We start from the raw sequence: 13,142 nt of genomic DNA, 5'->3' as shown, positions 1-13,142 counted from the left end.
ATGTGTTCCTAGAATGTTTCAACAAATGTGCTCAGCTGGAAATCCCCCCAAATCTTTAAACACCTAGCTTTTTGTGGTATTTTCAACCAAATTACATTCTATGGAAAAAGTGTGATAAGGATTATCTTCTAATGAGACTTTCAGGTAGAGTACTTTGTAACTTCCATTCCTGCATTAAAACACTGTTATTAAATATTTCAGAAATTAGATATTTTCCCTTTTCAAATTATTTCTGGTTTTGTTATGTGCAGTCTAGTACCTTAAAAATAGATGGCTGAGTTATGAACTAGACAGTAACACATTAAACTGTTTTCTTCTTTTACTTTAGTAGTCCTTTACTCAAAATACTACTTTGTATAATTAAATTTAGCCAATAACCTCTCAGACAGTATGAGCAAGGTCTCTGCACAGAATTTAGCAGACTATGAAATTCTGATCCCTAAAATTTTTAAACACCACTAAGAAAATTCAAAACAGGTATACTTACCTATGTACATACCATTCTGTATCAACATGTCATAACTGTCCATTTCTCGAGGTAACTGTTTTGTTTTAATTTAAGAATATGGAGCATTTAAAAAACAAAATCCATAAATTATTTTGGACAGTTCTATCATAATAACTAAATTCCACATGTTTACTTCTTAACTCATTTTGCTTTTGTTTTTTTTACTTGCAGGCCAGCATACATGGAAAAGTGCACGTGTGCTTTTTGCAATACATTTTGCAATCATTTTTAAAGCCTTAAGAGTACAAGTTGAGAAATTTTTCCATGGAATTTTCCTTGCAAAGTACATAAGCTCAGTAAATATGTGTAACATAGGAGAATAAAGCCTGTATCCCCCGTATAAACTGTTAAGGTCAACATGATAAACTAAGTCTCACTTTTGTATTTCTTCTGAAGGGACCACCCTATCTTCCATAACATTAATATGTGTACCCACCCCACATCTGTGGGAGCTGGGCCTGAATGCAGTGATCAGTAAAGGAATGGAATAGCATCTGAGGAAAGGAAAACATTCCACTGGCTTCATAGCTTTGCTTGGCTTTCAGATATTCAGTTATTCGACACAGTTTTTATTTAGAATAAAACAATTAGAGCAGTCTGCTTGGACACATATTCTTTTTCAGGTGCTCACAGTGGAAGCAATCACCTGAAGATGTAGCTCATTTTGGACTACAAATGTACTGTGGCATGATTTAAGAGAAAGAAATTAATTTAACCTTCAAAATCAGATCCTTAATGATATATGGCCATATCCCTAGGCATCAATCCTGCAAACATATGCATGTCAAATTAATAGCACCTCTCATGTTCACAAATTACAGTATTTAAATCCTCCCAGAATTACAGATCTAATTTTGCTTGAAGAAAAAAAAAAAAAGTGTCTTCATTGAGCAGATATTATTTCTTGTCGGTCTGCCCTTTACTAAATATTCCCCCCAAAAATTCTTGTCAAATTTTATTAGATGTACTGTTTGATAAAAGAAGATGAAAATCAATTGTGTATACAAGTCATGGTTATAATTAAGTAGCCTAATGTAATTTCTGATACAAAATTGTTCAACCTCTAAACTTTGTAATTTTTGCCGAAAACATCAGTAAGGTAGTCCTGTTCAAAAAATATACCTTCCTATTACTTAGTATCAGAGATGCAATTTAAAATAAAAATCAGAAACCTGGCAATAAAATTGATGAGACAAGCAATTCAGAAGCATTGCTGTGTTTCTAACACCATGTTGGTGCTTCACAAGTTCTTACTGGTAGTGACGCAGGATGGGGAGCTGACAGAAACACCAAACTGTCTCCAGGTATGGTGACTGGCACCCTCCAGGGCAGCCACATTTCTTTACTGACCTAAGAGGGAGATATTATTTCCAGATGTCCCACCTGGAATTGCTTTCCAGAAAGATGCCACAAGTGTCTCGAGCAGGCAGCAAATGTTCACCTCTGTCAGAGGTGCACAGTGAAAGGCTGTCCAAGGGACAGAGCTGGAGAGGGGGGCAGAGAGGGAGGAAAAGGAAAGAGAAACTATGACCAAAAATGTATGTAGGATGGTTTCCTGTCAGGTATGTAAGTATAATCAGTATATATACATATACTTCATACATTTACTTCAGTATGCACAACTTTTGTGCCTTGCTCCCACCCCTTTGATACAGATTCTCAGGAATTACTTCTGATCAATGCTCACCACCACAGAGTGGAGCCCAGCTGATTCAAACATTGGCCCATCTGTGTGTGTCTTAAGCTGTCCCCTTCCACGTGATGCTCCAAGACTCCAGTAACCTCAAGCTGCCAGCATTTTCACCCTGGCTGCAGGCTCCAGAGTGTTATGGTCCCTCAGAAAGGCAAAACCGTGTTTAGTTGCTGCACTGATTTCTAAAAAGAATCAACTGGAAGGACTGGCAGATCTCTGCTCCTCTGACATGCCTCTCACCCAACACCCAAGAACAGCACATCTTTTCCTTCCTTTGCTCTCCTTTCTCCAAAAAGCACCTGGAGCTCTGGCTTTGAAAGGCTCTGGCACGCACACAGAAAGAGCTCCCTGAGATCTCAAGAACTCATTGCAAAGACACTGTTTAACTCTTCTAACTTCAAGATGAAAAACAGGGCCTTTACTTGGGACAGAAATCCTGCAATGTGTGATTGCAATATCATATGGCATTTCAGATCTGGACTGAACTTTCATCATAAAACTTATGCATAGGAAATCAAATCCTCTGACTAACGAGATTTCTGGCACAAGTGGCTTACAAATATTCATTAATCTAGAATTCATTAGCAGAATAGATGATGATATTACTGCAATACTTTTGTGCATCATAAAATCCATTATAAAATACAGTGATATTACTGGTGCTCATGTTATGCTAAAACATGAAATAGGGTGATAGCAAATAAATAAACCAATAGAAGAACCAGTCATAGTTCCTGGTTTCATATCTATGCTTAGTCTTCTCATTTCAAAAGTATATCCTTTGAGCAAAATAACATAGTTTTTGTTATGTTTTAAAACAACTTTCTGTAGACTTGTTAGAGTACCTACTGCTGTAAAAGTTACACTTGTAAATGGCTGTATTTTTAGGCCCATCCTCAGCAAACAAAGGCTACTGATCTCTATCAAACACATTCTCTGCAGCCACATAGGCCTGTCTGTTATTTAAAAAAAAAAAAAAAAACACGCCCTTAAGAGTGACTTTTCAGACAATTATTGCATGCCTGTGCTAATCCACCATTAGTCAGTGACAGGAAATTATCAGAACAGCAGACAGCTTCAGATATTACTGTGCTCTGTCATGCTGGATGGAGACCTAGTTGCTTTGACAAGCAGCATCTCTCTGGCATTTGAAACAAATCAGTGTTGCTGGCCTGACACTGCAACTTCTGTTTGCTGTCTCTGAGGTCTCTAATCAGAGGGCACAGCTCACTAACAGGGAGTTCTGCACAGCTTAAGGAGAGCTCAGTCCTTTAGGGGCATTTCTTGAGAAAGGTCCCACTGGGAATCATAATTTTCTTCTATGTTGGTTATTTCATCTCATCCTCCATATTATTTCTTCCTTATCAAGCATCAAAAGCCTAAAGAAAAACACCAACTAAAATGCCTTCTGTGGACTGATGCCACTCATATTCACCTGAATTCAAAGGTGATGTTTTAGTGCTTCACCTAGTGATTAAACCATAAAGGCAATTTATTGAGCTGAAGTGCAGCCTTCCTAGGAAAGAGTGACTGCAGCTCCAGGAAACAGCAGGAAAATAGGCTGAGATGTTGTATCTGCTGTTTGAACTGAAGGCACACCTGTTTGGCTACCTGAACACACAATCCTGTGCTACTGTTCAAGCCTGATTGCCAGTGAATGATGCAGATCTCGAAGTTTTCTTTTCATCTCTAAGAGATACAGCACATCACTTCTCATATTATCCTATCACTCAGCCTCGTCTCTGACAGCAGGATCACTGGCAAAAGGGAAAAGGCCTGAGATCTGGTGCTGCAGCTAGCAAAAATCCCTGGATAAAAGACATACCAAGATGCTTTCTGAAGGCAGCTACATGCCCACACTCCTTGCTGGGGAAAGCAGGGGTCACCATGGACCCCTGGTTTTGAGGAATCTGTTCTGTTCCCTCACACCACAGATCTCCTGGGCAGGCAGCACAAGCACTCCAGACCAAGAGACAGAACTGGTTAAGATAACCTGCTCCTAGATAAGGTACAAGAACACCCTCCATACGTCACACCCTTCTTATCTGAAGATAGGAAAATGCTTCATGCTTTTACAAATATTTTTGAAAAGTAAGCATTACACAGCTGCAGTTTGCAGCTTTTATCAGGGAAGTGCTGATGTTCATCAGAAATCAGTCTGCGTAATTACAAATGCACAACTGTAATTTTTATCAGAAACTAAAACCAAAGAGGTCAGAAAATTTAAAAAAGGCCCCTACTGGCTTTGAGTACTGTTTGCTAATGTATAATATTCTCACACTTTTGGTTTATAACTGTATCTTTAAAAAAAAAAAAAGTGATTTATATTCATTTAATGCTCATTGTGTCTCAGTAGTCTCATTTACAGAACCACACACACTTTGGTTATGCTCTTTGCTGGCTCAGGATAAAGGAGCATACAAATTCCAAATCTACTGTTTATATTGTAGTAGTGGTATGTCTGTACTGGCTGGCACTAATCAGGGTGACTACAACAGCAGAAATGTGTACAATATACAGACACACAGTGAAACACAGCAATGTTCAGTGCTTCAGAAAACAAACACCTAAGATATGGGAAAAGATGGTAAACAAGGGCAAGGAAAGCAGAGACAGATCATTTAATTGCTTATAATTCTGTATTTATCATGCAAATAACACTACTATAAATTCAGCTGGCTTACTGATCAGTGGATTGTATACTGAAAAATTATTAACTGTTGATCAAGCAAGCAATGGCCAGATATTGCAAGTATTTATTTTGAACAGCTCTGTTGAGGTGAGTCATTTTATGGATGTCTGCAGATCCTACAGTAAAGTGGCAGGCTCAGCCCCAGTTACACCCTGTTATGGCTGTGATGCCAATGCTTTCCTTCCTCCCAAAGGTAAATTACAGTAGGGTTTTACAGAGCAAAAGCCATCTGAGGCCTCAGGCATGTTGACAGCACTTCTCAAAATGTGGACTTTAGCTTCTCTTGCAATTTTATTGTATCCTTATTAGAAAATGGTTACAGATATAGAAGATGGATATAGGTACTTTATCAACAGGCTAAAATGGAAGGCATGACTACACAGCTATCTAGGGCAAGGTCTGCACTACTTTTAGAGAGGTAAATAATAGAGTGTACTTTGACTCCTCTGTCATCTGGGCTGGAATACTTGCAATACTCCTCAAGGAAAATAAGGCAGCATTAAAGAAGTTGCTCTGAAATAGTCACAAGGTGAAGTAGATACTTCTACTCAGATCTGATATGTAAGGAAACAATACATGTAACTCACTGGCATGCAATCCTACTCCTTCCAAACAGAAGAATGGGAAATTTTGTTGTTTTGTCAGCACTTTTCAGCTTTCTACATACATTCAATCACACTGTGTTACACAAATACTGCTTCAGTACTGCACGTATCTGCACACAAAGCTATGCTCATTTAAAATTCTACCACAGATAATAAAATATTTTAGTTTCCAAATTCTGATATATAATAAATTCAGTGTTCAAAATGACCCTAAATGTGTCCCCCTCAGAGGATCATTGGCTGTGCTGAAAAGGTATCATGAGTTCAAAAGCTCTTGCAAAACTGCAAAAGATGAAAAAAGGCTTATGGATTTAGGAATGTGATTAGAGCTATAGTTCTTCAGGCAAGATTGCTTCCTGGTTGGGGAAAAAAAAAACCCAGAAAAATTGAGATCTCTCCGGGAGAGGAATTCAGATGAACAAAAGTAGCACATCAACATTACCAGTATTTTTTGGACAAGCAAGAAAAGGAGAGGGACAAAACCCCAGTACACTAGTCTGAGCACTGAAAGAAGCATTCTGCCTGGGCAAAATTATTTTAAATCAACAGTTATGTATTTATAGCATATTTTGATCTGTAACTGCTTCAGCATAATGTAGTACAAAGTTATGGTTGAATATGATAAAGAACACTTTAATCTACTGAATGTGCAAAAAGCGTAAATGACTTCTTAATGGCACTTTTGTTTTGACTGACAGAGATTTATATCAATGAGAGAAAATGTTTTCATGAAAGGAATTGCTACAAAGCATATGTGTATGCTTACTTCTCAAATGTATGTGAATGAGACAGACATTAATAAAGAAATACAGCTGCCTGCAATATCTGGTCTTTAATCTTCCTTATTCTATTTTTGAATTCATGACGGAGGTGTGGTATTTTGATAACACATTAGCACAGTTCTGACATAAAAATGGCAATACCTATAAATTATTTAATTACATCTTTTAATATGAGTATTGAAGATGTCAAAAGTCTTGCAAAAACAGAAACCTGTGAATACAAAACTACCACAACTAATTAAAAATTATGTTCTCAAAGATTCCCACTCCCCGGGCTCTGCACTCTGCTTGCCCTTCACTTTTGTATCCTCCCCACGTAACAGGAGCACTACCAGGAAAAATTGTGTGTTTCATGCTTAGAGCATGTAAGAATTGGATTTCACAAAAGTCCCAGGTTTTCCAGACTATAAAACTGCTTGCAGATGTGTCCCATTGATGGCAGTCCTCTCTGCCTGCACTGAGGGCACTGCTGTGACTGCTCTGGGACTCCCTTTCGTGGGGGGAGCAGGACAGCAGGGAGAGAAGGGGACAGACAGGTAAAACAGTGTGAAGACTGCTATGGCAAATCCAAGCGGAGAAAATGCCTGAAATAATTATTTGTTGTGAACAGCACTACTTTCTGATGACAAAAAAATGATACTGGGTCACACAGTAGCAACGAGAGCAAGAAGAGTCCTCTTCCAACACATGGCATGCACTCTGTAAAATCAGAAAAAATGGGACACGATCTCACTTCCTGAAATAAATCTATCACAAACGATAAACTATGTTTCACCTGGAAACCATACACATGACTGCCATGCTGGTTTTCAACCATCGGGAAGTCTTTTAACAGACTTTGAGAGGAAGTTAATGATGAATTCACCCTTCAGCAGAGCAGCTGAACCAAAAGGCACCTGCTGAAATCCTTATGGGGCAAAATATCTTGGAAGGGAAAATGCAGCCTTATATGTTTTCAGCCAGAAACTGAGTATTTCTATGCGTTACTCTCATCTTAAAAAATGATATCCACTGATTATCTAACACTTTAAAGATAATAGAGAAAATGCCCGAGTGGGGCAACTACTGTATTTACCTATTCTTTCTCCCTGAATTCAGCAGATTGCTCTGGTTTTTACATCCAAAAGGTGCAACCCCTCTCTCATCTGTTTGAACTGATGCAATTAGTGAGCTAAGACGAGCACTGCTACAAGCACTATTCATTATCATTGTTCCAGTCTGTGTCCAAATTATATTTAAAACAGTTGGCAAAGAGTACTGGTGAAAGAGAAATGAAAGATTGCTCAACACATCCATATTCTACAAGTTTTCTCCTGTACAGAAACATTACTCTTCATATTTGCATGTAAGAATTTGATTTTCTTTCATACTAGACTGCAGCCAGTACTAGACTATTATTACTGTACTATACACATGACCAAATGATATTAACAGTACATAATAGTGAAGAATGAACAATAATTAATAATAATCAATACCAAGTAATAACCAATTAATAGTGAATAATTTTTTTCTGTAACACAAACTTTTCACTCTTGCTTGAAACAATACACAACAAAATAAAAACACCCCACAAAACTAAAAGAAAATATTTTCCTTTTTATATAGTTGTAAAATGAATCAATTGTTTTTTATTTGACGACGTCCACTGCTATAGAAAACAATGCAGGCATTACATTTTGTACATAACTCTCTCTCACAAGAATACAAAGGAACACCTTTTTGACCAAGTGCTTACCTACAGTGTGTCCAGCAAGATTAATAACAAGTTACACTGATTCACAGTGTACAATGTAATTCTTTCACAAAGGTCCAAGTTTTGCAACTTGTCTCATTAAAAGCCCCAATCATGAGTATTTCAGCAAAAACAACTGCTTTTTTTATCTTCTAAAATTAGAATATGCTAACCATTCTAATTTTTATTTACACTTCTAAGCAATTATATTTTTAAAAAATTCTTACAAATATCACTGACTTCATGAACCCAGGCTTATGACTGCTAGTATATCTGAATAAAATAAAATCAGTGAAAAGTACTGCATATTTTTTGAATAATGTGCTATCTCATACATTCCACCATAAATCCCAAAAGTACGTCAGAAAGTCTTTAAGTGTTTTCTGGCGTGTGATACAAACCAGTAACCCTTGGGTTGTCTTAGCAACATGGTTCTTTAAAAAATAGGTTTTAATTCTCTCCAGGAAGAGCAGATCCTTATTTGGATATGAGTCTGAACTGCGCCTTCTCTCTAAAACTGTGTAGGAACATCTCCATGGTCTACAGAGAAATTTAGTTGCTGTAAAAGAGAAAAACACACTTCCAGAAGGTCCCTTTGGTGCCTTGTCCTGTCCTTTCCCTGTGGCCTCACCCTGTCAATCACACCTGAGAAAACAGTACAAGAGATTTCTTGCACACGTGCACAATCTCATAACTGGTGGTTTTGAGGCAACTCAAACTTAGGAGAAGTCACAGAGGGAGAGAACAGACACTTCATTATTGAAGTCTCAGTGTTACAGTGTACTAAAAGAAGGAAGTTTCATGTTAACCAGCATCAACCCACTATAACCTGACACAGATGAGATTAATAATCTTGATATCATTTCCCAGATGAATAATCTTCTCAGTAAAAACTGCTAAACATTATCAGTTGCTGTTCAGACAGCCCAGCGGTGATGACTCAGGCTGCAGGAGCACCTCAAGCCTCAGAGAAGCCGGAAACCTGCCAATGATTAAAGGCAGAAGCCTCCAAAACGAAAGAGAAATAAGGCTACCAGCTTGTTTACAAAAGTCTCCATCATTAAGGTCAGACAGACCTTGCAGTGCCTTTTCCTCACATGGTTATATCAACATGTGAAAAAGGCTCGTGTCTCCCCAGCTGACACAGTCACGCCACACAGCTTCCTTGTGTGAACACAGGTTATGTTGACAGAGGAGGGTGGCTGGCAGGCTGTATCATTTAGAGATGAGGTCTGGTTACACCAGCTGTAAGCCCATCTTGTTGACATCTTGGTTTTACCTAAGGCACTCTGCTAACATCACATCTATCCCACAGAAGTGCTATAGTATATGGGGGACAATGTAATGCCATGCTGTGTACAATACAGTTTCCCTGCTCTAACAAACCTTCAGAAACATATATCACAGGCATGGATTCATCTATTCAAACGGTTAGCTCATTTTTCTAGGATTTAACAGTATTGATCCTTTTCTGTAAGAATTCCACTATTATATCATCTGTATTTTACAATGAAGGTGATGTCTATAATTTTTATGCTGCTTGAGTATTCAAAAGTATGTGACAAGACTTTATTACCACATTTCTCTATAGTCACTGGTTTTATTCTAGTGTAGCATGGGCTTACAAATTATTTTCTTTAGTCAGGAAAAAATCAGTCAGCAAGCAAGTTGCTTAATGTTGTTTACAACATCTTCTTAAGGTCAGAATTAACATACATAATAATCATTTTAAGGAGGGACACTGTGATGCATCAAGCATGAAAGAGGTCAAGAATAAGTCCACTAATAGTGTCATCTTATCCTTATATATATCCCAATATTCAAAAGCATCTAGGTTTCAAGTGGCTCAGTCTCCTTCATGAATTTTTGGGATAGTTTATACATATAAATACACATCAAATGGGTTCCTTCATGGAGTGAATCAGTGCAGAAATATTCTCTTCCTTGCCCTTGTAGGAGCTGGTTTGCTACTACACTGAGCTGTCAGGGTAGCCCAGGGAAATCAATGCCTGAAGTCAGACACTCAGGCTTGGTGCTCGAATTTAAGTGGTATGAACATGCCCACCTCCAATGGCCTGTTTGTTTTCACACAGAAGTCTGCTGAAATTCCCATAGATTTTGCTTAGAGCTGCGTTGGCTGAATATGATTTTCTGATTTATTCTTTACAGGTTTCTCTTTTTCATGCGCAGCATTATCCTATTGCTTTTGAATAGTCTCAAGACTACACATCTCCACTACTACATAACAAAGAATATTTTAACGTTTAATATAACTACATTTTTTAAGTGGCTTAGGAGAAGTGCACTAGGCTGTTTACAAAGGGATTACCTACTGTAAGCATGATTCAAATACTTTACCTTACTTAAAAATATTTTAAACTTTTCTATTCATGTGCAGACAAAAGAGGCTGAACAACACTATGTCTCTTAGATTTAATTGCTGGTCCCTGAAGCAACCAATGTATATCACTGTATCAAAAGTGTTGTGGTTGTTGATGTTGAGGTTGTGCTGATCAACTAAACAAACCTTTCAGCTGTCAGATTTGACAGTGACACACATAAAACATCCTCTTTAGAAAGTGGAAGCAACATAAGCACGCCAAGGAGCAACGTACTATGCATTCAATCTCCTTCCAAAGCAAAGCAAGAAGCACACCTAAATTTTTTCTACAGTGGCATTAAAGGAGCAACTAAGGGGGAATGGTCTAACTTCATGGCATTTCAAGACCTTGAAGCAAAACTGAACTAGTCTTCTCAACAGAGTTAACAGTGTTTTAGTTGTTTCCCTTACAGTGGATACATTGGTAGGTCAGGAGAAAAGAGTATTTTGGGCAGTTTACAGTCAGGTCTCACTACATGCCAGAACAGAAAACATCCAATCTCACTCAGAAAGGGATAAAGAGGGAGAGAAATAATGAACTCTTCCTTGAGTATAGTCATTCTAAATTATAAACTGTAGAATAAAAGACCTAGTCAAAACTCTATTACGGCAACAAATTATATGCTTTATCTAAATATAGCAGAGACATTGTAAAAAGACACAGTCCTTCCCTGCCCTGCTCTGTTCAGTCCGTTTCTATAGCACACATTTACACACATATTTCAGCCACTGAAGTGTTTACAGATGTTTGTGAGATAGAGCCCATTCTACCATTTTAAAGCTCGTAGAGTCATGCAAGATACAACTGTATTTCACGGGGAAAATTTGAGTGTGACATACTTGCCAGAAATACTTCTGAAACGTTGTCATACCTTTTAAAGAGGTATTATGAACCTGTGTCAAACAGATCTGCAGGCTAATACTTTTTCTGATTTTTTTTTAACTGACATTGTTTGAAAAATTTAAGACTTAAAAGTTTTAAGCTGACACACGGATAGCAAAAGTGGTTTGTGCATACAACATTCTGTCACTAAGGTGTAAGCCAGGTGTGCTGTAGGAAGCTCAAGATATAAGGGCTCCTAAGTGGAGACAGGTACATTTGGAAAAATGTCCAAATTTTCTAGCCATTAATCAGAATGAAGGCAAGATACACAAGTAAGGTCTATTTCCTTGTTGCTTAGTCTAGTTTGTTTTTTTCACTCTGAGTTTGATTTCTGCAAGGACATGCCAAAATCAGAAAACCAGACTCCCAAGGTACGTGAGTTGGATGAACACTGAGGTGTTGTTTTCTTATAACTGTCTGCCATGCCAAATGAGGCATGTTCCCTCTGATGCGAGACAGAAACATCAGTATAAATCCTGGAGTTATACAGAATTGTATCAATGTATATTCAACTGAAGTCAAAGTTTAGGCGTGCTGATTATCTTCTCATGAAAACTTCTCATGCACTGGTCAGCATTACAGTGAACTAGTAATTATTAATTATAATGGTACTATTTATTAATCCCTCCAATTAACCCTTGATCCCTCTGAATTCAGGTGAATAACACTGGTGCATGTGACACCAAAGGACTAATCTCAGTCTGGGAAAACCTTTCCTACTGAATTGTGAGCAACCAGATAATTTTTTCCTGCCAGGAAAAAAATTTGAAAAAAAAACAACCTTGTAATAAAATACCAACTAGATTATTATTATTATTATTATTGTCATTTTTTTCTCAATATTATTTTTCATGTTTACCTTTCTTGCATCTCGTATCATCTTCCGAACAGTTTCCTTTATGGTGTAAGGCTGTGCTCGTGGTGGATGAAAAAGCAGATCAATATTTGTGCCACCAGAAATTCCAGGCATCAGATAGGGCCAACCTAAGTCAAGATTTGGAGCTTCCACATCGGATTCAATGGGCCAGTAGGTTCCCGAGGAAGAGGTGTCATCAATGGCATGGTTAGAGGAATAAACTGTGTTTTGGGGAAGTTTGTGAACATTGTTCAAAATATAATCAATTTCCTCATCTGCTAAGAACTCTGAGCATCTCTCTTTGGAAAGAAATTCTTTGTAGGCTTCTAAACCTCCTTCAATCAGAGCATCAATAGCTATTCGGTACCATTCCTTGTAATGAGGTTCAATAAAGTTGTCTGATCTGCATTCATCATGTAAAGAGGACAGCAAAGATGAAGTTTCCATTTTCACATGTATTTTGTATAAAGTCTTTTAAGAGTCCATTCATGAGCAGATGAAATGTATCTGCAAAGAGAAAATAAGTAAGAAAACAATGAAAATATTTCTAGATAACTATGACACACACACACAGTTATAAACTAAAATACTCTTCTGGTAAAGTTGCTCCAAGTTTTTCCAGCATTTTCCAAGATGTTAAAAATATTTTGAAAAGACTCATGGACTGCTATTGCCAAAAATTAAATATTAAAGAGATAGATAAATATTAAATAGACAGATAATACTATGCTAGAGAGATAGATAAAGAGCTTTTGCCTAAAGTAAACTAAACACATAATTCAGTGATTTTGGGAGGTTGGTATTACAAGCTATGTCAGAACTCACAGCACACCAAACATCCATACCAGTAACACTAATACATACCCAATGCATGTTCCAATACATTGTCATAGGTTGTGTTTCGACCTTTGCAACAACTGACAGAGCACTGTCCAAAGAAACACCTCAGAAACCAATTAAATTTCCTACTTTTTCATACATTACTGAATCTGCAATGCATTTCTTTTC

The 13,142-nt window shown here is 37.5% G+C and overlaps 1 protein-coding gene across 1 annotated transcript in view; it reads right to left on the bottom strand.

Moving 5' to 3' along the window:
* Positions 1 to 12,581, bottom strand: part of FAM83B (family with sequence similarity 83 member B) — a 44,399-nt gene extending 31,818 nt beyond the window's left edge. Inside the window, exon 1 of the mRNA XM_058021292.1 lies at positions 12,138 to 12,581. Within this exon, the coding sequence (XP_057877275.1) occupies positions 12,138 to 12,581 (444 nt within the window). The remainder of the gene's footprint in view (positions 1 to 12,137) is intronic.
* Positions 12,582 to 13,142: the final 561 nt, after the last annotated feature.

The sequence above is a fragment of the Melospiza georgiana genome, chromosome 3, assembly GCF_028018845.1.
Source record: "Melospiza georgiana isolate bMelGeo1 chromosome 3, bMelGeo1.pri, whole genome shotgun sequence".
Lineage (NCBI taxonomy): Eukaryota > Metazoa > Chordata > Aves > Passeriformes > Passerellidae > Melospiza > Melospiza georgiana.
The sequence above is the reverse complement of the archived record's forward strand: the minus strand, read 5'-3'. Positions and strand labels throughout refer to the sequence as shown.